Source organism: Thamnophis sirtalis, unplaced genomic scaffold, assembly GCF_051295495.1.
Source record: "Thamnophis sirtalis isolate CommonGarterSnake01/CBP01778 unplaced genomic scaffold, rThaSir2_p1.2 scaffold_4, whole genome shotgun sequence".
NCBI classification, from domain to species: Eukaryota; Metazoa; Chordata; class Lepidosauria; order Squamata; family Natricidae; genus Thamnophis; species Thamnophis sirtalis.
Genome location: NW_028261384.1, coordinates 80560514 through 80584061, shown reverse-complemented (window position 1 = coordinate 80584061; position 23548 = coordinate 80560514). Strand labels below are relative to the sequence as shown.

General features: G+C 37.1%; 1 protein-coding gene across 2 annotated transcripts in view; it reads right to left on the bottom strand.

The window, feature by feature from the left end:
* SPMIP7 (sperm microtubule inner protein 7) overlaps window positions 1-23548 on the bottom strand; it is a 41497-nt gene that overhangs the window by 17119 nt on the left and 830 nt on the right. For both annotated transcript variants that reach the window (XM_014053604.2, XM_087713165.1), the window contains exons 2-8: window positions 14730-15340; window positions 12260-12357; window positions 7385-7455; window positions 6594-6720; window positions 4591-4658; window positions 3074-3115; window positions 2030-2137 (exon numbers count right to left, since the gene is read on the bottom strand). In XM_014053604.2, the coding sequence (XP_013909079.2) occupies window positions 2030-2137; window positions 3074-3115; window positions 4591-4658; window positions 6594-6720; window positions 7385-7455; window positions 12260-12357; window positions 14730-15231 (1016 nt within the window). In that variant the 5' untranslated portion in view covers window positions 15232-15340. The remainder of the gene's footprint in view (window positions 1-2029; window positions 2138-3073; window positions 3116-4590; window positions 4659-6593; window positions 6721-7384; window positions 7456-12259; window positions 12358-14729; window positions 15341-23548) is intronic.

Here is a 23548-nt window from a genome sequence, read left to right as displayed (position 1 = left end):
CTATTGTCCAAGGGACAATATTCCAATTTCAAAATAAATCTTAAAATAGCGATACTTAAACAAAAGAAATGTCCTCACTATACTTCAATGAAAACCCAGGACAATTTTTTAAAAATTGTTATAAACTATTCATATATATATGAATGATTCAGTGCTTCTGGCGACTGCTGTGCTCCTGAGTTGCTGCTGCAGTCACATGATATTTATTTTTAACTTTCTGTGATAGTTTCTTAGCCAATCTCATGATCCCTCTCTCCCTCAACCCAGCAGCAGGTACTTACCCACATGCTGGGAAGGGAACGGATAGGAAGGAAAGAGGTGGGGGGAGGGAGGGAGAAAGGAGGAGAAATAGGGAGGAAGGAAGAATCCTTCTTTGTTCCTGCCAGCCTGGCCCACAATGTTTTTCCCTATGCCTTCCTTTACCCCTGGAGCTTCTTTTGAACATCTTTCCCAACCTCCCACACCACACCATATCATTCTTTTTCCTACCCGTCAGTAGCCATAAAGGAAGAGAGGGAGGGAGGGAGGGAGGGAAGAAAGAAACCCACCCATGTTCATTCTGTTTCTTCGTTTAGGTAAGAAAATATCTCTGAAATTATGTATACTATTGAGATATAACAAATGGGATACATCTATTAAAACATATTTTAGTAAAGATTAAACATAATATAACATAGGAACCATAAATAAAAATACAGAAAATTTACCAAAATATTACCAGACATAATGATAACACTAAATACAGCATAAAAATCACATTAATAATGCTAGTAATAAAAGTATTTTTGAATTCATTAATGTAGCTGCTAATATCCTTGGGAAAAGAACATGGTTATCTTCTTTGTATTATTGGGTGAGAGTACTTGGTGAATACCTAAGATGCACACATTTTGGTAAATATGGGTAAAAATGAAAAAATATTGCTTTGGGTAACCTTTTCCCAAACTATTTAGGCCGTTCTGGTCATAGCAGCACTTTGTATTGGGACCAGAAATATGCTGATAACCAAAGCTAAAAGTAAGGGAGCTTTTTAAAATCACAGTAGCATTCAAACAAACTATCTATCATATAACTATGATGTAAGAAGCAAAGGAAAGAAAAAGAAAGAAAGTATATGTATGAACATTTAAATGAACCCATTGAAACAGTGCTATTTCTCATGATTTGGAGTTGCCATTATTTGTCACTAAGCCTTGAGAATCTGAGCATTTAGCACCCCACTATGACAAGTTCATTGAACATCTTATAAAAAATTTCTTAGCACGCTACCTTAGTGTAAGTTCTCAGCTTTCCAACTGACTTCAAGAGGAGCCTAGAGTTTTGTCTGTCCTAGATTTGTCATATTAATTTCAGAAATTGCTGCCCAAATTTGTCAAAGTAATGGAATTTGTGAGGAAAATGACAACTTTCTCCAGGCATATCTCACATGGAAATGATTAATTAAAATTAGCTGGGGGCAGTGGGATTACTTGATTAGTGAAATCATCACGATATAACTGAATGAGAAAAGAATTTGTTAGGTTCTAATTAAAATATATTTGATTTGGTGTGAAAACTTTGTTGAACAGGTGATGAACATTTCTCAGAGTTCCATAGCTCTCAGTATATTTTCAGAAACAGATACGAAGAGAACCTTAAACATTAAAATCCCATGTTGCCATACCTTCCAATTATGTAACCATTATTTATATAAAGTCATATGTGTACATACATATGCATTTATATATAGTATTTAACTTGCATATCTTATATTTCAATTATAGGCTAATTTTACTGTAATTGTCACAAGCTGATTGATACTTAGACAAAGTATCAGCATAATAGAACAGATAAGGAATAGATAAGAAATAAATGTAAGCATAATAGTTTTTCTGTATATGAATGACAGCCCAAGCTATCGAGGAATAATCCTGTATCTCCAAATAACTGAAATCCTACTTGATAATATAATATGAAGAACCTTCCATGATATTCAATTAAAACTCATCTATTAATTGATAAATAAATGAGAATATACATATATGCATACCTTGAAGATTTTACATAATGTGGCATTGCAGTACGAACTCGGTTGTAGGTAATTAAGTCAACAAAGGGGTTGTCTAGATCTTCAAAATTCTCTGAACCAATATAGCCTCTGTTTGGAAGAGAACATGAAAAAATAACACATATTTTACATAACTAAGTTGTCCAAAAACAATTATTTTCAGGATTAACAGAAAGCTCAGCAGTCTTTATAGCAAACCCCCACAAAATATTTTTGGAACAGATTTCAGGGAAGCTAAAACAGTAGGAAATGGGTGAATTAATCCCCTGCCCGCCAAGCCTTTATATTCAGCCTTGAGAAATTGACAGATTAAATCAAGCCAACATAACTGATGACCTATCATGCCAAACAGGCCATTAAGCTATTCATGGTCACATGGATATAGACATTTTGGCTGACCATGATTCTGAATTTTATCCCTAAAAGAAAATTCAAAAAAGGGCATGAACCTATGTAGAACTCATTATTCCTCAAATGTCATAGTCTTTGTGGCAACTTCATAGTCTTTGTGCAATTTCACAAACTGAGTTTTAGATAAGCTGATGAGGGAAATACAATTAGGATCAGATACTTTACTGAGCCATTCTTTACCCATCACCTTCCTTTCTTATTCCATAGCTCCCCAATGGGTGGCCATGTCATGAAAATATTTACAATAAATAAAAGTTTCCAATGTCAATAAAAAGAATATAAGAAACCAAGTCCTAAAAATCCAACTTCCTATTATTTACAAGTTATTTAATACTTTCAGCAAGTTACGCTCTTTTGTAGTTTATATCTTAACAGCTGATTATTGTATTGTATAGTTATATTCCTTATCAAATATACACAATTTATATTTTATATCTTGCAGCATAGTGCCTCTTAATTTGAGTTTATCAAATAGCTATCCATTTTTTATTAACGTGTTTTATTTTACAACACATATTAAGCAAATATATTTATCACTTTTGTTTGTTCAGATGAATATATGTATGTATGTTCATTGAAGCTCAAAATTACATATTGAAACAAACTATAACTTACGTGTATGAAGGGATATGCTGAGTTCGAGAACTTGGGCTAACACTGTCAAAAATTAAACATAGTTTAAATTATTTACATTTACTATTAATATAAAATTATGTTTAATGAAATATAGGCCTAATTATATATTACACTGATTGAGCAAAGAGTAATAGCCTTCAATCAGACATTTCCAGCAATGCCTAAGCAAATATTCTTGAAGAGCAAGGCATAAAGACAGCAGACACTAGCAATAAGTTGATGCAATTCCACAGTGCATACAACATACAAAAGAGCACTTTGATGGCACAATATTGTGTTGGACGTTATTATTAGAAATAAGATATTAGAAGCCATTCCTTTATACCCCCCGAGACTCTGTTGCATCCATATATCTAGTTTATCCTGGTGGCCACCAGTTTTTGTCAGAAATTACAGCATTACAACCAATTGTCCAGGCTTGTATTCTTTGAGCAGGGGATTGGACTTGAAGACTTCTAAGGTCTCTTCTATGATTTTATTATTCTATCTATTGCTTTCCAACTTTTGCTGGCACAACCAGCACTCTACATTCTGATTGCTGCACTATATTGGCTGTCATGCACTATGAGAAAGAGGAGGTATCCACTCTTTCCTCCAGACACAAGTTGCTGCTCTTTACATTCATTTCATCCTTGGTTTATTAAATTGTCTATTTCCCTAGTGGAGTAGAGCAACATTGGAACTTTTGTTTAATTGGTTCATTGGTAGACTTTCTTTCTTACAAGTTCATCAGCAAATACAGGTAGTCATCGATTTGTGATCATAATTGAACCCCAAATTTCTGTTGTTAATTTGTTAAGTGAATTTTGATCCATTTTACATTTCTTGCCAGAGTTATTAAATGATATGGCTCCCCCACTGACTTTGCTTGTCAGGTCACAAAAGGTGATCACATGGCCTAGCAGCCATCATAAATATAAGTCAGTTGCCAAGTGTCTGAATTTTGATCATGTGACCATGAGGATGCTGCAACAGTCATAAGTGTAAAAAATGGTCATAACTCACTTCAGTTTTGTTGTAACTTTGAATGATCACTAAATGAACTGTTGTAAGTTGAGGACTACTACGTTTTATGGTATAAAAATATTGACTTTTTTCTTCTTTGTTAAAAGAAGCTGAAATAGAAATCCTCTGCCAGTTTCCCTAACTATCTCTGTAGTAGGAAGAACAGTAAAATAGTTGCTTTACAGTAAAACAGTAAAACAGAAAGGGGGAAAAAGGCTGCAAGGGAGTAGCTGGTTGCGGAATCTGGAGATGAAAGACTACAATAGCCATCTAATATTTTGCACTTTCTTCATTAAGCATCAAACATTCAAGCAACTTCCTAAAGTCCTTAATAGGGATTTTTTTTTAAAAAAGAATGTCGACTCTCTAAACTTAAAAGATACACCTGACTGTTAAAACTTTAACCTTCTCATTATTCAAAGCATTTCATTACATAAAGCAAACACATACAATATTTGTAAATCTCAAATTATATAAAAAATGGAACTCACAAATTTATTGGCCTGTATGGAACTGTAAACATTCTCTTTTGAAATCTGTCCCAGAGACCTCCAACAACCTAGTATGATAATTAAAATGTGTGTGAATCTGTTGAATGTAAGTAATGGTTTTTATACTGCATCATTGTATTTTTAATCACAGCAAAATGCTTTATAAACAATAGCTCATTTCCTGCCAGGCCATCTGGTAAAAAAATCAATTGCATATATCGCACACACTTTGTACACACTTTTCCAAACAGAATCAAAATATCATAATAGGTAAAATCAGTAAACCAAAAAGGCAGAATGAGAATTTTAGCCCTATGATCCTGATGAGTCACTGAGGAGGAGCTGATATGCATCTTAGCAACAGCACTTAGATGTATATAGGACCCCATTGTGCTTCAATATTTTACAATGTTAGCATATTGCCCCCAAGAATTTGACTCCTCATTTTACCGATCTTGGAAAGATGGAAGGTTAGTCAACCTCGAGCATTGTCAGGATTTAACTCCAGGCTGTGGGCAGAGTTTGCCTGCAATATCGCATTTAACTACTGTGTCACCAAAACTAACTTAACTATCGTCCGTCCGTCCGTCCGTCCATCCATCCATCCATCCATCCATCCATCCATCCATCCATCCATCCATCCATCCATCCATCTATCTATCTATCTATCTATCTACCTACCTATCTATCCGGCTGTGAGTGTGTATGTTCCAGCTTAACTCTGGAGAGCCTCAAGCAATTTCAACAAAACTTGGTACATAGATTATTTATTCTTTGGAAACAAATACTGTGGGGGTAAGACACTCCTAAAACTCCTTGGTATGTGTTCTGTTAAGATACAGCCTATTGTACCTTAAAATGGCTTCTACTATACTGCTGTAAATGGCTCCTACTGTGCAGTGCAGTGGAGTTGCCATGGTAACAGCTTCACAGCACTCCACAATAGGGGTCCCTCTGGTAAGGGGGAAAATCCAACATTAGAAATTACGTTTGGTCCGGACATTTTCCTCCTATAATAAATACCCGGGCAACGCCGGATTATCGGCTAGTTCTAATATAAATTCTCTTCCAGGGAGTAATGCTGAAATCAAAGGCACAGAAGGAGAAATCTTTTTCTGCAAGTTGAGCAATCTCTACTTGAGAGTCTACTGCTTGTGCTTGGGAGTGTTTAGAATTCACTGTGAATTTCCTATTAATTAGCATCTGCATTTCAGGCTATTAGTTGAGGACAGAGAACTATGGCCAATCATCAGCTGATGGTTCTCCTTTACCAGATAGTAAGGAATATCTCCTCTATTCAGTTTTATTTTTTTAAAAATCCCTTCCCTCTCATAAATAAAAGGAAAATGACTATTGTTTGCATGGGGTACAATGCCAATAGACTCATGGCGTTAAGCTAGCAAGACACTATTTCTATATTAACATTATGTCTGCCCGGGTTTCTTTCTTGCAGAGTAGATGAGGGGATGTAGATGATGACCCTGACAGGGACTGAAACAGGCATGTCCAACTCGTGTCCTGTGCTCTACATGACACCCTGAACACCTAGTAATGTAACCCCACAAGGTTGTACAATTTTAACATTACTAATAATATATATGTAACACACACACACACACACACACACACACCACACACACACCATACATTATAAGCAGCATAAAACAGTTTCACTTCATTCAATGAAGTTCAGAGAAGCCAAAATTTTGGATACTCATAGGCTAAAGAAAAACCTAAGTTATTTATTTTGATTGAGGGCTTCAGTTTAAGGAAGAGAGCTCCTTTTCTAGCCTTGCCAGAAATCTAAAGGGGTTGGGGCTGGGCCAAGTTAGATATTGTTTCTCATCATAGTTATAGATACAAGGGGTTGAATCTGAAGGTATTTGGGGTTGAATCTGAAGGTATTTGGGGTTGAATCTGAAGGTAAAGGATGTGATCTACCACTGCACTTTATCCTGTGTTTGCTTATCCCATATAATTATAATGAAATAGATTTCACAAACTTGGCTTATTTCTTCTGCTGGTTCATATCGCTTGCTTGTAGCAATATCCTCCATGGGTTTTAATCTTGAATGTGCAGGCATGACTTTGGGAGATAGCATATTATCCCAGGGAACTTCTTCATATCCTCTAGAATGCTCATTAAAATAAAAGAAAAATGATTTTTATTATAGCTAATTTATTAAAGCAATCAAAGTCATTCAAATAAATAACTAAAAAGGGAATTTTCTCCAGATAAAATAGGTTTATTTGGAGGGAGGGAGTATGATTGGCTGGAGAGAGAGATAGAAAACTGATATTTAAGAATGATAGAAAGCTAAGAGTGAGTTGGAGTAGGAAAACTGATTTTGGGCCAGTCACTCTCTTCACAGGGTTGTTGTTTGCAGGGAAAACCGAAGGAGGGATATTATCTATGTTTGCTACCTTGAGTTCCTTTTAAAAGAAGGCTAAATTCTAAACAACAACTCGTGAAATAATAAAGTAATTGAAAATGATTCCCAGGTCCTTGGGAAGGCCTCTATAGATGGATAAATAAGCCAAATCCAGTCTGAATATTGAGCTGACTGTGCAATAACCCATAATAATTATTCTAAGATCAATTCCTATCCTATGACCTTTGTTTTGCTACGTAATCAGTATTTGTATTGTTGTAACTAATAAACACAGTACTTAAAGGAAATGTACTAGTATTATTAGCCTGATCAGGAAATATGATGTATACATTTTGCCAATAACAAGAGGAACATAGAAACTCAGTATCATCACATTCTTCTTAAGAGAAACAGAAACTCACCTCTGGATTGTGGATGTATACATATACTTCAAAGCTCTCTTATCTCTGGGTTCAGAAGAAGTATCAGTTGACTTAATAAGAAAATACAAAATAAAGCATATAGAAAATAATGAAGTGATCAGAATTCAGTTGAATATTTCCAGATTATTTTTCAAGCATGTATGCATATGATTACTTCGAATCTTGCTTTTGTTTTTTTAAAAGGATAGAGAAAAGTAAGAGAGTTAATTTGCAGTTAACTTGTCATGGTATTTTAATTACCTCTTCATTAGCCAAGTCAGCATATTCCTTCATCTTCTAAATATAGGTAGTCCTTGAACTATGACAGATCACTTAACAGGTATTTGAAATCATGACAGGCCACACACCCCTGCCCCCCCCCAACCCCACCCTATATATGATCCTGTTTCAAAGTTGCTGCAGCACATCTGCAGTCATTCACCCTTATGACCAGCCTTAGTGATGCTGCAGCACATTTCCCCCCACAGCCTGTCCTTGCGGAAATTCATAGCACATGGCCCTGCTCACCATTACTCTTGAAAAGCCATCATTTTATGCATTTTGAGAATTTCTGCAAACTACTCCTGGCTCTTACTAGTTTAAGCCAACCACCTACAAGCAAAGGCAGCAACTTCAGGAGGAGCTTCTCAAAACCTTTCCCTTGGTTCAAATACTCCATCCCCCAGAAACCCACATTTCTTTAATAAACAAAATGGGGGGAGGGGACTTGTGGATCTTTCTCCTCCCATTAGATGCTGACATTAAATTCTCTTCCTTTGCCCTTCAATCTCAATCCCTTTTAAAGACCTCATTTGCTAACTTTACTGCATGCATGAAAAAAGAGTGACAAAATCTGTAACTTACTTATCTTGATAAGTGACTGCCAGGCTGAAGAGTAGAGGAAAGGAAGCAAGCAAGCAAGCAAAGAAAATCTTTCTGCAGCTTGTTTGCATTAAGGCACTGAGGAAAAAGTTCAGCTCAGAAAATTCAGCCAGCTAAAGCACAACATGTGCAGCAAATGACTGGGGCAGAAGCTGGATCCTTGGAAAACTTGATGTTGTGTGTCAAACTGCTTTTAGGATTCAGCTAGGGCTAGAGATTGGAGAATAGAATTGTTTTTGTTTCAGAGCAGTTTAGATGTAATCTGATTTTGGAGGACATTGCTATTAGATTGTTGCTATAGTCAGATTACTTTATGACCACTTTTTAGTTCACTGGTGTTACCCCACCTCATACTACCTCACAGTGAGATAATCTGTTACAGATGATCAGACTGGTATCTTGCCTGATCAATGATAGATATGGCTGGATTCCAGAAGGAGCTTGAAGTTTTTCACAAAGTCTGTGGAGTGACTAGTTGAGGCCTTAGTTGCTGCCTGGAAGTGACAAATGACAGAGGCATAGGCCAGATTGTCCCTTTGCAGCCTCTTTTCTACATGCCTCCTGGGATGCATCTTAGTTCTTCAAGAAGCTCCAAGGAGTTCTGGGAGAATGAAAAGGTGGGAGATGCCAATTTCAGAATGCAGCAGTGTGGGCATTTTTAGGGGCCTCTAGGATGGCACATGTAACAGCATTGTTGCAAAAACTGCACTGGTTGCCAATTTATGGTAACTACCTCCAATCGGATTGGTCCAAATCACTTGTCCAATAAGTCTCCCAGTGCCACTTGACAGTGAAATGGACAACATATAAATTTGCATAAATAAATAGATAAATAAATAAATAAATTCCATAATGAATTCTCAAAATTAATAATTCTAAAAAAAACAGTGGCCTAAAAAGGTATTGAATACTTGTGTTGCAGTATACAAATAACAAATGTAATTCAAGCAATCTCTCTATTTAAACACTATTTTACAGATCTGAAAATTGCTCCAGTAGAGTAAGGGATCAGATTCTAGTGGCTATCTTTGTTAGAATTCTGGGCTATACATTCAATGTTAGTTATGAGGGAAACTGGCATGAGCTTTTAATCGCTTATGTTCAAGTAAAGACCATTTGTTAGAATCATGAATGCATCTCAAAAGAATAAAGGCAAAGAACATGAATTAATGAATGGATGAAAATAAAAGTAGTACATTATACTGTATATTTGTGAAACTTAAGAGAATGGATGCAATTAATGAATGAGAGTGGCTTGATCTTGTCAAAGTTTTGGAGCTGATTAAAACATGCAGGCAAAGCGATGGGTAAATAGTTAATGAAAAGCCTAAAATGCTTGACAGAAAGTATTAATTCATGTAAACTGTTGTTTGCAGTTTAACCACTTTAAATGAAAAAAAGAATCCACAGGATGGTGACAAGTGCATGTTAAACCTCCATAAGTGGTGATGATGTGCAACATTTTAAATGAATGTAATATAGAAATAGTTTTGTAGGTGTGAATAAGATGAGAAAGTACAAAAGAAGTGAATGGACTACTTGGAGTCCTAAGAATTAATCAAAGTAATATGTGGTGAGTTTCTGCTCAGAAAAAGGTGTTTGTTTCAAATATTTGGTGAAAGTTTAAATCAATTTGCATGGATTGATACCATAGCAATGAATATAAATCTAAAAATGTAATTGATTTATTTGTTTTTGATGAAAGACTGAGAAACTTGCTTTAAGACTAAAAGAATAATGAGCAGTTCTGCACAGTTTATTTTTGGTGATATTAAGCGGATCTTTGGGGAAAAAATGAAGATCTCCTTATTGGGGAAAACATATTTTGACATCAATAACAAGTGCCATATAAGGATCCAGCAGCATGAATAAACTGAAAAAAGACACAAAGTAATTATTTGGGATGAAACTAAAATGAAGGAATAGTAGAAAGAATAGCTTAGAGATTTGTATGGGAATCATATTAATAATCCTCATTTAGTAATCACAATTGGGACCAGCAATGTGGTGATTAAATAAAGCAATTGCTAAGTGAATTATAATGTTATGCTTTCCTTTGTTTTCTAGAGCTGCAAAGTTTATATAAAGACCAATATGATATTTCACTTTTTTCTTTTAAAATTTTTTACAGACATTTCTAAAATTCTCTTTTCACTTTGTCATTATGGGGTACTGAATGTAGATTAATGAGTGTAGAAAAAATGAATTTCAATAACTGTAGAATCAAGCTGCAGCATAACAAAATTGACAAAAGTGAAGGGGGACTGAATACTTTCTGAATGCATTGTATGTAAAGCATTTGCTTGAATCTCTTAACAAAGCCTTGATATATTGAAATCAATACAGCTAGGAGGTTAATACAGAATATATGCTATGTACCATTTAATGTAAGCCACTCACCTAAGATCTCAGAGGAACAGATATTTCTGAATTTATTCTCTTCATAAAATCCCAATCACTAAGCAAGGCTGCATTTCCAGCAACCTCAGGATTTCTTTTTATAAATATTCTAGAGCAAGTGGGGAGAACTGATTTTGTGTGCCTCAATGGATAGCACAAGAAAGACAACATAGCAATTAACTGAGATGGAATGGGAGTCACATCTATAATGTTACAGTTCTCCATAGCTAGGTTGTCAGGGTTTCATTTTAGGTGTAACAATGTGATAAATTCTATGTTTTTAAAAAACTGCCTTATTTTCATTCAATGTTTGTGCTGGTTGTCTACAATTTGTAAGAAACCCTTCCTAGGAAGCTCTATCTGAATCTTATATATTCAAACTACAAGCCAAGAGTATGTAGTTCAAATATCTAAGTATATTTATAGCATAATCACATTTCAGTAAAAGTCGTATTTTATATGTATATATCTAAAACAATGGTTTGTTCCTATTAAAATGAATCTTACCACTCCTGTTCATTTGTCACATTTCTCTCACATTATTACTCACAAAGCTTAGTCATTGCTCTCATTTATTTTTTTGTAATGTAAAAGGGGAGACATCATGAGCCTAATCATCTTTGGTTCCAGAATTAAGTAACCATTTCCCCCCCAGATCTCTATTATATACTACATATTCATTTTTAAAGTGCGTACAGATAAGTCTGTCTTTTTTCTCAATGTCCATCTTATATACAAACTTCCTCAAGTATTCAAAACCAACAAGTCCTTATGTTAAAGGGAACCACATTCCAAGTTGTACCTGAATATCTTGTGGAAGAAGAAATGTTTCTTTCTGTTTCACACCAACTGAGAATTAAGGAAAAAATTCCTGACAGTGAGAACAACTAATCAGTAGAAAAGCTTGCCTCCAGAAGTTGTGGGTGCTCCCGCACTGGAGGTTTTCAAGAAGAGATTGGGCAACCATTTTTATACAAAATAGTATAGACACTCCTGCTCAAGCAGAAGACTGGACTAAAAGACTTCCAAAGTCCCTTCCAACATTGTTATTCTATGTTCTATGCATAACTTATATTGTAAATTATAAGAGAGGACTGTGTCTCCACAGCATTACATGGCCTAGAGCTAGGTTTTTACCAAATGCAGAAAAAAACTTCATATACACCTATGATGAGGATTTGGCTATAAATATAGGCATAGATATAATTAAATTAGAATGTATCTATTCTGAGACCACATCCCTCCTCAGAACTCTTTATCTTGGATGGAAACCCATTTTGATTAGTGTAATTAATATGTAGAAGGCTACATCATCCTCTGGATCATCTATATGAAAAATGGAGTTCTATGATGGGCAGCCACAAAGTGAGTGCTTTTTCTAGAAGGAGACGTACAATGTGATTATCAGATTAATCATATGAAATTGAAGCATTGGATGAGTGATATTTTAACAAGAACGATATATAGGGCCATTCTGTCTGAAGATGGGATGGGGCTAGTGGCTGAATAATTTTTAGTGATATCACTTGATTATTCTTTGTCTCATTAGAATGTATGGTACTGATTTGAAGCAGCAGTAGTAAAGAAATTTACCTGAACATCTGTGTCCACATGAAATACAAATGTATGAGGTATAAAATTTTCTTTGGCTTTAGGTGGATTTGGTATGACTTTTACTGGACTTGTCCATCCTGGAAAAAAAAGTTGAACATTTTTCACTAAGTAATATTCATAGCACTGAGTTGAATACAAAAATGAAATTTATATTAGTGACAATCACAATATGCCATGCATAACATTTATGAATTATTATTTTAATGACAGAAAAGTCAGAAGATAAATAATTACAGTTGGTTGGTTCAGTAGTGGATTCATATATTGTACCAAGCTACTGACAACAGAATTAAAGAAGAGAAAGAAAAGGGAATAGCTGGAGAATTGCTTATTCTGAAAAACTATTGTTCAGTTATACAGAGTAAAAAAAATGTTGAATGCAAAGGGATATAGCTTGAGAATTGTGGGAGACTGATTTACAGCGTTTTACTGAATAAGGCTATGAAAAATGTAAGAAAACTCAGAGCAATAGACAGGAAAAGTCAGAAGTTTTGAGAAGGAAGTTAGGAGACATCCCTAACAAATCCTAAGTCAACACATGGCTAAATTGAGAAAGAATGTGAATAAATGTAAGCTTTTTATTGATGTTACATGAACACAACAGCAGCCATCTTCTGCAGAGGTGCCAGTAGCCATATCCATGAGTGGATGGGGGCCATTCTCTCACCCTCTGTCAATCAATCAATCAAATAAATAAATCAGAATAGAGCAAAGAGTAAGATTGGGTCTGCAGACTCTCAGGAAGCTTCTTGTGATTGAAGAAAGAAATGATTTATATAAGGAAAAGGAAAAAAAACCTCAGTATTTGAAGCTATGTTATAAACACATTTATATATTGGCTTATAACATCACTGAAATTGTTATCATAGTGTAATCATACACTGGGCTGAGATAGAATTACAAATTGAAATTCTTTCTTGGAAACCCTGTAGGAAAGGCAGAGAAAGATAGGGTATTTATTTTTGGGACTACAGGCCAAGTATTTTAGGATGAAGAGTCAAATGTAGTCTATAGATTGTGGGTTCCTGACCTTTGCATTAAGGAATAGGTGAGGCTGAATGGATGTGATTTGCAATCATGACCTAAAGTCTTGTGGCATGTTTGCATTCATACTTGAAAGAAACAAGGCATCCATTTGCAGAAAATGGATGCTTATAGTGATACTTGAAAGAAAAGAAGGCAAAGAATTGAAGCAGTGAGTGGTCATATTTTCACTAAGATCAAATAAATACAAGTTGAATCCCTGAAACTAAAACTAATCTTAGTGAACAAGAATGAAAACTTGAAATAAGAGATACTGAATGTACCCTCCACTTTGAAAAGATCTTGAGGCAGTCTCCTCTCTAAATATTTGAGGGGAGAGAGAAAGAAACACTCTCAAATATGAGTATGGTTATTTGAAAAGCAGAGAGAAAAGTTTTGGCTGAAAAAGACAACAACAACAAAAATCAAGATATTTGCTGTTTCAATCCCATGGAAACTAAGCAAACTTATGCTAACTAGACTTGTTAACTTATGTAACATCCTTTCCCTTTGTTTTTGCCTCTTTTTCTAAGCTCCGAACTCCAGAAGAGAAGAAAAAAAATGTTTAAAGGTTACGATCCAGCCAAAAGGAAACTTTTAATCCACAAATACAAAAAATGGAAAAAGTATAGAGGAAGTCCGGTTTAAAAGTAAGAGGCATTTGTAAGTCCATCCATAGAAAACAAACAAAATTAAAATGAAAAAGATAACATGATAGTTTTAAACCAGGGTTAATTTGCCACTTACGTACTTCTGTCTTCAACTTTTATTTTAACTCTAAGTCTTTTGGGTTTTCTCTTCTCTAATAATAAGGATTTTTCTCACCATTTCAACACAGTCTCTTCAGTTCTGCTTCCGTTTCAGGGGACTGTCCCAAAATTCTGCAGCCATTTTGACTGCTTCTCTTGTAGCTGGCAAAAAGAGTTTTCTCCTGGATCGATCAGGGACTTTGCGATGTCCCTGAGATCAGCAGGACATGCTCTTCTCTATCACCATTCCTTCAGAATGGTTTAGATCCAAAAAGGACCATTCAACAACAGAGATATAGACAGCAATCTTGGAGCCCCAAGATTGCACGTTGTGTCATTGCAACATTAAGACCCGCCCACATGTTCTTTCAGTTCTTGATTGCAATCTCAGCTTGCTGGTTTCCATGAAACCAATGTTGTGGAAGAATTGGCTAGAAACTGGGAGACTGTGAGTTTCTGTCCTTCTGTCTTGGACACAAACACAGCTGGTGACCTTGGGCCAGTTACTTTCTCTCAGTCCTAGGAAGGAGGCAAATACAAACTCACTTTTGAAATACTGTGTCAAGAAAACTGCTGGAATTTGTTCAGGCAATTCTGAGAATTAACATAATTGAACAGAAAAAAAATACACACACACACACACAGACAGTGGCAGTTGTAGTGGCAATGATATTTACCTCCAAGTCTTGATCTCACAGAAATGTCAGGTACTGCTCTAGAATTCCACTGTTGGTTCTGATTTATTTCTTTCAGCAGTAAAGCGCTTCTATCACCAGGTTGGCTTCTTCTGCAAAATACAGATGCCTGCTGTGAAGAATGTGTATCTTTGCCATCTCGCAGGGGTTCATAGGCTTTGTTATCTAAGATTTGTCGATCAACTTTACCACCTGGGCTCACAAATCCTGTAGAAGTGTTGATTATTGGCACATCATCCCGATGTGGTGCTAAAAGGTAGCCTTCATCTTCAGGAGGAAGGAAAGGATTTAATTTTAGAAAAGCATTACTATCTTTTTCTTGGAAACTGGGAAAAAAATGCCTGTCTTCAGGTCCACGTACAAAAGGCATATACATTCTCTTCAACAGATCTTTGTGTTGGTTTAAATGCATCTTGTGAAGTGAATCAACTGGATTTAAGTATGAATAAGGATGAAAATGTCTTGCAGTGACTTGAGAAGCCATGGTTAATTTTTAACTTGATTTAATAACTTTCATTAAAAACAGAAGCCAGACACAACTGCGAAGCGATTGTTTGGAAAAAAAAGTAGCGATGTAGTGCTTCTTTCTGTAGCTGAAATAAAAAAAGAAAAATAAATGGCAACACATCAAAGGAATGAAGCTTGATACATACAAAGATTCTCAGTTGCTTAGTGACAATGGAACATGAACACATAATGAAAGTATATGCAATGCTCTTTTGCTCTGTAAGTAAAGAAACTTTTCACTTTTACATAAATGATTTTTATTATCACAACATTTGTGATAATAGATAAGTGTGTGACTAGTGATGGGGGTAGAATGCTGTGGGGACTAGTCAGGTGGATAGCAGACCTAATACCTATTAAGACCTGATGTGTGGGGGGAAAGCAGGGTCAGGGTCTTTGGGTATTCTGAGGGGCAGAAAGCTGACCATGGGATGAAAAGCCCCGAGAGGCACCTTGAGGCACTCTATACCCTACTTTATAGTCCATTCAATTTAACATCATTGAGGAAAGTAGGGGTTGGGGTCATTAATTGAGTTGGTCATCTAATTACCTAATTTAATGACTGCCATGGCTTGCAAATGTCATTGGTTCCTTGACTTTTATTTCTAGAATTTGCATATCATTTGGATAGCCAATTTGGTATAGTGCTCAAGGTACTGGCCCAGAAATCAGGAGACTGTGAATTTGTCCCACTTTAGGCATGAAAGCTACCTTGGTGACTTTGGGCCAGTTGTTTTTTTTCTCAGCCCAACCCATCTCACAGAGTTGTTGTTGTTGTTATTGTGGAGAAAAATAAGATGAGGAAGGAGTCATGTGTATATTTGCCACCTTGGATTACTTATAAAGTAATAAAGGTGTGATAAAAATCTAACAAATATTTAGCTGAGCAGTGTCATCATCATAATGCAGGTTTATGACGATTTTGTTAATTTCCAATTCATCTTCCCTCAGTATACATTCACATATTGGTTGAATAAATACAGGTAATCCTCACCTATTACCATAATGGAGTTTGAAACAGTCTAAGTGAAACCGTCTTGCTTAACGACCCCCACCCCTGCTCTCCCTGATACAGTCATTAAATGAGCAAGCAGGTTATCAAGCAGAGCACAGAGGTTGGAGAGGCCCTGGAGGGCCCACTACCCAGCTGGATCCAAAAAAGAAGCAAACAAATAGCAAAAAGCTTTGCAAAGCCAAAAACAGGATAGCAGGGGGAAGTGCCCAGCTCAGTTAGAGCTCAGTGCTGTGTTCAGTGTCAAAGAGGCTTCCAAAGAAACTTAGAAGCTTGACTGTGAGAAGTCCCAATGCTTTGAAACAGCAGGGAGGAAGCTCAGTGATCTATTCACTGGTGGCATTTTACAGAGACAATGCGTATGGGCCGGCCTCTGTCTTGATCAGCTGGCAGTCAGGAAATCTCTTGCTAGGCCGGAGGTCCCCAAACTTGGCAACTTTAAGACTTGTGGATTTCAACTCCCAGAATTCTCCAGCCTGCATAGCTGTATCAATTGTACATGTATCACACAACAGCAGCAAAAACTGGATCCTAAAAGGAGTTAGACAAGGAGAAAAAAAAGTTTGTAAAGCTTTGGACAGCTTTTTGTTGCATATCTGAAACCCTTTAGGGCCAAGCTTTTGTCACAACTGTTTACTGCACATATGTCTGGATAGAGAGGACCAGTAGTCTGAAAGAAGAGCCAAAGAGGCAATCTACATTAAGAGTGAACAGCCCTCTCTCAACAGAGGGTAGGGATATGCCACATCTTACACCACCATCTATATCCTGTTTATACTAGAATTCTTTCAGCAGTTCCAATGAAGGCATTTGCATTTTTCAGGTGAGCCTGATGACACCGATAAAATTTCAAGTGGCCTCAATGACTCTCAGAAAGAATGCTAATGAGCAGATGACTGCAAGGAATATAAATCTTTCCATCCCACACAATTTGGTCAGAGCTGAAGAAGCTTCTTGAATGAGAAGTCAAACTAAGTTGCCTTTTGGGGCAACCATGACCTGGATGACTAAGAATATCCATACATGCATGTGATATGCTTCCGATAGCTTTGTAGAGTATTTTCCTGTCCACACAACTTCCATAAGGATTTTTTTTTTGCTTCCTTCATGCTCCATCTCTCCACTTTAAAAAAAATTAAAATCCTTTACTTAATTTCCTCTGTCTTTAACCGGCAAGCTACTCATCATTGTAAGTAACTTAGATTTTGTCACTCTCTTTTTAGGCATGCATTTAAAAAATGAGGTGGTTAAAGGGGATTTAAAAGGGATTGAGATTCGAGGTCAGGGTAGATGAGCACCTAATTGGGAAGGGAGGGAGAAAGATCCATAAAGTCTGCACCTCCTAGCTTTTTTTCTATTTTCTTCATTGAAAAATATCTGGGTTTCTGAGGGAGGGAACAGGTAAAGCAAGAGAACATTTTTAGGAAGGTAATCTGGGAGCTGCTTCCTTTGTATGTATTAGAAACTTAAAAGGCCTCCTACCTGCCCTTCCACCCCCACCCCCCTTTGGCACCTCATTGGCTCCATGGGAGACAAGAATTCTCTCAGAGTGGGGGAGACACCATATAAATAATTTGCATTTCTGAGGGCTAAACAATCTATCTTTTCTGGATTTCAAGCAGGATCAACACTCAAAGAAGGGGTATCCCAAACTGCATAGGAAGGACTAGTTAAAACTACACAAACCACAACCCAAATTCGCACAAAGGACAAGTTCCCTATAAAGCCAGGTCCTTACACCCATCTTTTCTGTAGACTCCCCTTCAGAAGAGAGTCTTTTGGTTTTGAGAATAAAGTTTCCTTTACACAGTGTGTTTGGATTTCATTTTGATTTGTTCTTGCATTATTCCAAATTATTAACACATGCAAGGGGCTGGTTTCCCCAAAGTTTAGCAAGAAGCAGGAGAGGCCTGCAGTCTCCTGACTGCCAGATATGAGCAGAAAGCTTGGAAGCAGCTACCATTTCTAAAGCAGACGTAAAGTGAGATTTGGACATTAAGTGTGAAACCTACTGGGTCAGGTTGGACAGCCTCTTAGAGCCCCTTTACTTCTATATTAAAGCCACATAGGCAGAGTTGCAGCTTGCAAGAGAACAGGAAGCCAGTGCCTAACCACAAGGTTCAATTAAAGTTCGTTAATGACACGTACTCCATAAACAAAAGGAGAAGTAAGACCCCATCTCCTTATAAGGTTTTCTCCTCAAGGTAACCACTAAGAAATGTGTTAAGTATTTCCGTGTTGCAATGCTTTTGAGAATGTATAAGAATGCGTGCTTCGATAATTAAGGTTGTTCAGAACTTGCAATGCTAAGCCATGGGCTAGCTTTCTGAACCTGGCTGCCAAATAAACTTTTCCTGTATCCTGAGAAGTCTAAAGCCTGTCATTTTCTGCAACATATTCTGGCGACCGTGGCACAGAGCGATATTTCTCTGAGGACAGAATGGACCGACCGGTGCCCCATCGAGGCCATCTCGCCCATCTTCAGGCGCCACAGAGACCTTTGTCTGGAAGAAGGCTGATGACCTCTCTTGGGCATCCGGAGGACACCATCGATCCAAGAATCTGACCAGGGACAGGACAAGTTAATAAAAAAATATGCCAGCTGAGAAAGAAGACGCCTGCAGGCAAGTATCAAAAGAATTGTAGACCCACTCGTTTAGGAGTGAAAGAGGGGGCCCGATCACCCCCCTGGGCCCCGGATAGCGTCCCTTCCAAACGGAACTGGCGTATCCTAATGAGGCTCTAGGTTTGTATAAGAATGCGTGCTTCGATAATTAAGATTGTTCAGAACTTGCAATGCTAAGCCATGGGCTAGCTTTCTGAACCTGGCTACATTTCTGCAAGGAATTTCGGCATGCTCAAAGTGGTGGTCACTTCTGGAAGGCAGCCAGGAATGAGTTGCCTTCCGCAACATGAGATCCAGAGATCTATAAAAGGTAAGTATGTGATGGTAAGGGTGGGGAATAGGCCCAAGGCCTGTAGAGACCCAGCAGGGTGCGATAGGGAAGTGGGGGGCATTGCAGTGTTCCTGTGATCAGTCAGGCATAAGGCCAGTATAACTTTGAAAGAAGATCATCAGTAGCTTAGAGCAGTGTTTTTCAACCTTTTTTGTGCAAAGGCACACTTTTTTCATGAAAAAAATCACGAGGCACACCACCATTAGAAAATGTTAAAAAAAATTAACTCTGTGCCTATATTGAGTGTATATTGGGTGTTTTTCCCACGGCACACCTTACACTATGTCACGGCACACTAGTGTGCCGCGGCACAGTGGTTGAAAAACACTGGCTTAGAGGGTGTGTGTGTCATAACTTCAAACAGATAGTAAGTAACAACTTATATCTCAAATACTATTTGTAATAGGACAAGGACAATATGCAGTTTTGTCTCAATCCTTTGCAAATTTGTGGCTCCCTGATTTGTGTATGAGTTTTAAATAAAAACTAGTGGATGTTCTAAAATTTCCATTTTCCTAAGTATATAAGAATTATAAAAGCATAGACTCATAGGACTGGAAGGGACCTTAGAGATCTTCTAGTCCAACACTTGTCCAAGGCAGAACTTATACCGTCATAGACAAATGGCTGTCCAATCTTTTGTTGAAAACCCCCAGCGATGGATCACCCACAACTCTAGAACATAAGCTGTTGCACTGATTGTTAATAATATGATTTATGCAATAAAAAATATTTGTATAATCAATACAGCACAATGTTTTTTTTCTATTTTTGTTACCATATTCTTTAATTGTGCATATTAGAACAATGATTTTTGAACTAAGTTATCTCAAATGGGCTGTTAGAATGCCTCCAAAATCCATGACTCCCATGCATTGAAACTTGGCAAATTTTATAAAACATTTTATGACATAAAATATCATCAAGCTGTTTATGACACATTATAAAATGTCATAAAACATAAAAACATGCTGATGTTTGACTGCTACACAATTCAACATGGGTTATTTTCAAGGTATATACATTTCTGAATGTATGCCATTTTTTCTGGTGAAGGCAGTACATTAGAATTTCTTTCTTTGTGGAAGGCATTGAGAACTCTGGTAAGGAAATATCTCTGAAACAATGACCCACGCAGTCAATGATTGTCTGGTTGCCACTAAAATTATCCACTTTCAGCATCTTCATATATTGTTGTTGTCCAATATAGGTGCCTGCTTGCTTAAATTGGCAGGGGGGCCTTGAGTGATTCCGTTGGTTTATAAACATGTCACTGGTATTCTTCCGAAAGAGTTTCTGGCCACAGTAAGGCAACTGGTATTGGAAGAAATGGGCACACATAGCCTAGTCATAATAGTCTGAGTATTTTTTTAAATTAGTAGTTTTATATTGTTGGAAGAAATATCTTCTGGGTTCAGCTCCAAGTGGGGAAAAAGACACTGGAGACATGGAGGCTGCTTGGAAAGATGGTTTAATGGTGGACAGGACCACATGGCTTGAGTTCTGAATAGAAAAGGGGATCACATGCTTCAATGTTGGGTGAAGAAGACGAAAGAGACAGAAGGGCTGAAAATTCCTGGCTTTATACTCTCTATTTGGCCTCACCTCTCTGTTTCCTGTTCCTGTGTAAGAAATGTATTCTGATAGGTTGTCAGACTCCCATGGGACCAAGTTTGAGTTTCCAGATGCCATGTAGTGAGTTTCTGTGGAAGGCTAATGCTATCATGCTTTAATCCCATCACCCTGGAGCTGAAGGGAAGAACTCTTTATTATGTAGAATAGACTGGCTTGGGCATTTTAATGGGCCATTAAGGAAAGTGGGGGCTATTAAGAGTGAGTCTGTTTCCTGCTTAAAAACATGTTTCTCCATTTCTTACCCAGGAAAATATAATTTTCTGCCTTTTCAATATTTCCTAGAATATTTCATTTTTCTAGGAAAGGGGTGGGTGCTAACTTCCTACAATATAAAGCACAGTTAGATTAGACTAGAATAGAACAGAACACTTTATTGTCACTTTGAATCAGTGGTGGGATACAACCGCTACACCCTGGTACAGGTGTACCAGTGCCTGCTGGGAGCACTAGGTACTGTTCCGGTACGGTGCTCTGGAGGGTCCACCTGCCCTCCTTACCTGTATTTGAGCTAATTGAGGCATCTGTGCATGGAGCGTACAGCACCTGTGGGATGCTCTGCTGAGCAGCTGGAGCATCGTGGGCGGTAAGTACACATGCGTGCGCTGCATGCGTGCATGCGGTGGACGCCCAGCTTCGTTTCACCGTACCCGGTGCACTGGAATCCAGAACCTACCATTGCTTTGAATAGATACTAATCAGCATACATTAAAATGAAATTACATTGCATACAGCTCAAAGGGTTTGTATCTCTAATATAAACATATGTTATGTTTAAACATGACAAGATAAATAAATAAATACAGAATTATGCATGTATTCACGTATATTATAGGACACTATGTTTTATATAAAACTACTTTTAAAAATGATTTGGAAGCTCTAGTTCAGGGAGTCTCAAACTTCCTAATGCTGCGACCCTTTAATACAGTTCTTCATGTTGTGGTGACCCACAACCATAACATTATTTTATGTTTTCCATATTTTTTTTGAAAATATGTGTTTTCTGATGGTTTTAGGCGACCCCTGTGAAAGGGTTGTTTGACCCCCAAAGGGGTCCCAACCCCCAGGTTGAGAACCACTGCTCTAGTTGACATAAAAGGTAGCCATTAAATTGCACTATGGAATTTCTGCAGAGACTATTCAGCACTATACCACATTAAAGGCTTATATTGTCCTAATTAGTTCCAAGCTTTAGTAGCAATTTTTAAAATACCAATGATGCTCAAAAATCAGAGAATATTTAATAATTGGAGGGTCTAGAAAAGGAAATGGAGTCAATTCAGTACGTATATAGAGGGGCCTAGAGCCATAAAGAAAATTTATCTAGGAAGATATTGTCCTTTGCTTGTCTATTAGCTACAAATACAATCAGTTCTACAACCAAGTTTCATCAGTCTTCAGTTAAAATACAGGCAGTCCTCAACTTACAACCACAACTGAGCCTATTTTTTTGTTGCTAAGTTGTTAAGTGAATTTTGCCCCATTTTACAACTTCTCTTGCAACAACAGTTAAGTGAATCACTGCAGTGTTAATAGCAAGAATGTTAAATGAATCTGGCTTCCCCATTGATTTTGCTTGTCAGAAGGTCACAACATATGATCAGATGACCCACGACACTGCAACTGTCATAAGTATGAGTCAGTTGCCAGGTATCTGAATTTTGATCATGAGAATGCTGCAACAGTCATAACTGTGAAAAACATCTTAAGTAACTTTTTACTTAACTTTTCCCAGTGCCATGGTCAAATGGTCACTAAATGAACTGTTGTAACTACTTAGAGGACTAACTGTATATTGCTCAAAAAAACTATTTCATTGATAAGTGAGAGCAAGACCACTTAAAACAGGTGTCAAACTGGTGGCCTGTGGGCTGAGTGCGTCATGTGCAGGTCACACTCACCCCAACTCCACAAAGGGGGAAACATTGCAATGGTTCTGAGATCATGACTGCCAGCTCCTTCAGAACTCTGGGATGTAATCCATCACAACCTGATGATTTGAATTCGTTTAGAATGGACAGGTGTTCTATTACCATTTTATTGCCTAATTTAATTAGTATTCCTAGTCTGTTTTTTACAGTTGTTTCTGGTTGGTTGGGCTATTTTTTTTGCATAAAGACAGATGCAAATAAGAATTAAGCAGCTCTGCGCTCTCTTTCTGCTGCCTGTCACTTTCTTACCATTGTCTCCCATTAGTGAACTAATTGTTTCCTTGGCTTTTTATATGGTGAAATAAACATAAAAAAATATTTTGGACATTTGTTATTAGTCTTAGTGCATTCTGAGCCTTAAATTTCCGCATTTCATCTTTGCAGATTTGGGCTACATGCTGGGATTCTGCCTTATGTGTCCTTCTTTCCATTTTTTATACTTATCCTTTTTATCTTTCATAGCATTCTCTATGCTATCACGGTTTCTTCTTAGAGTTCTTCTTTTTCTTTTTCAGAGGTACTATGCTGCACTGCGCTTTAATAATTGTTTTTAGAGTGGGTTGTTTTCCCCTTTAATATTACACTCAGACTCCTTCCCAAATTCACTCTAAGTTTGTTGAAATCGGTTCTTTTAAAGTCTAAGACACTGGTTTGATTATGTTCTAATTCCTGTGTCTGCATTATATTGAATTCCAACACGGTCAGCCTCCCCCAATGGTCCTGCAACCTCAACTCCCTCTATAATTTCTTCTCTGTTAG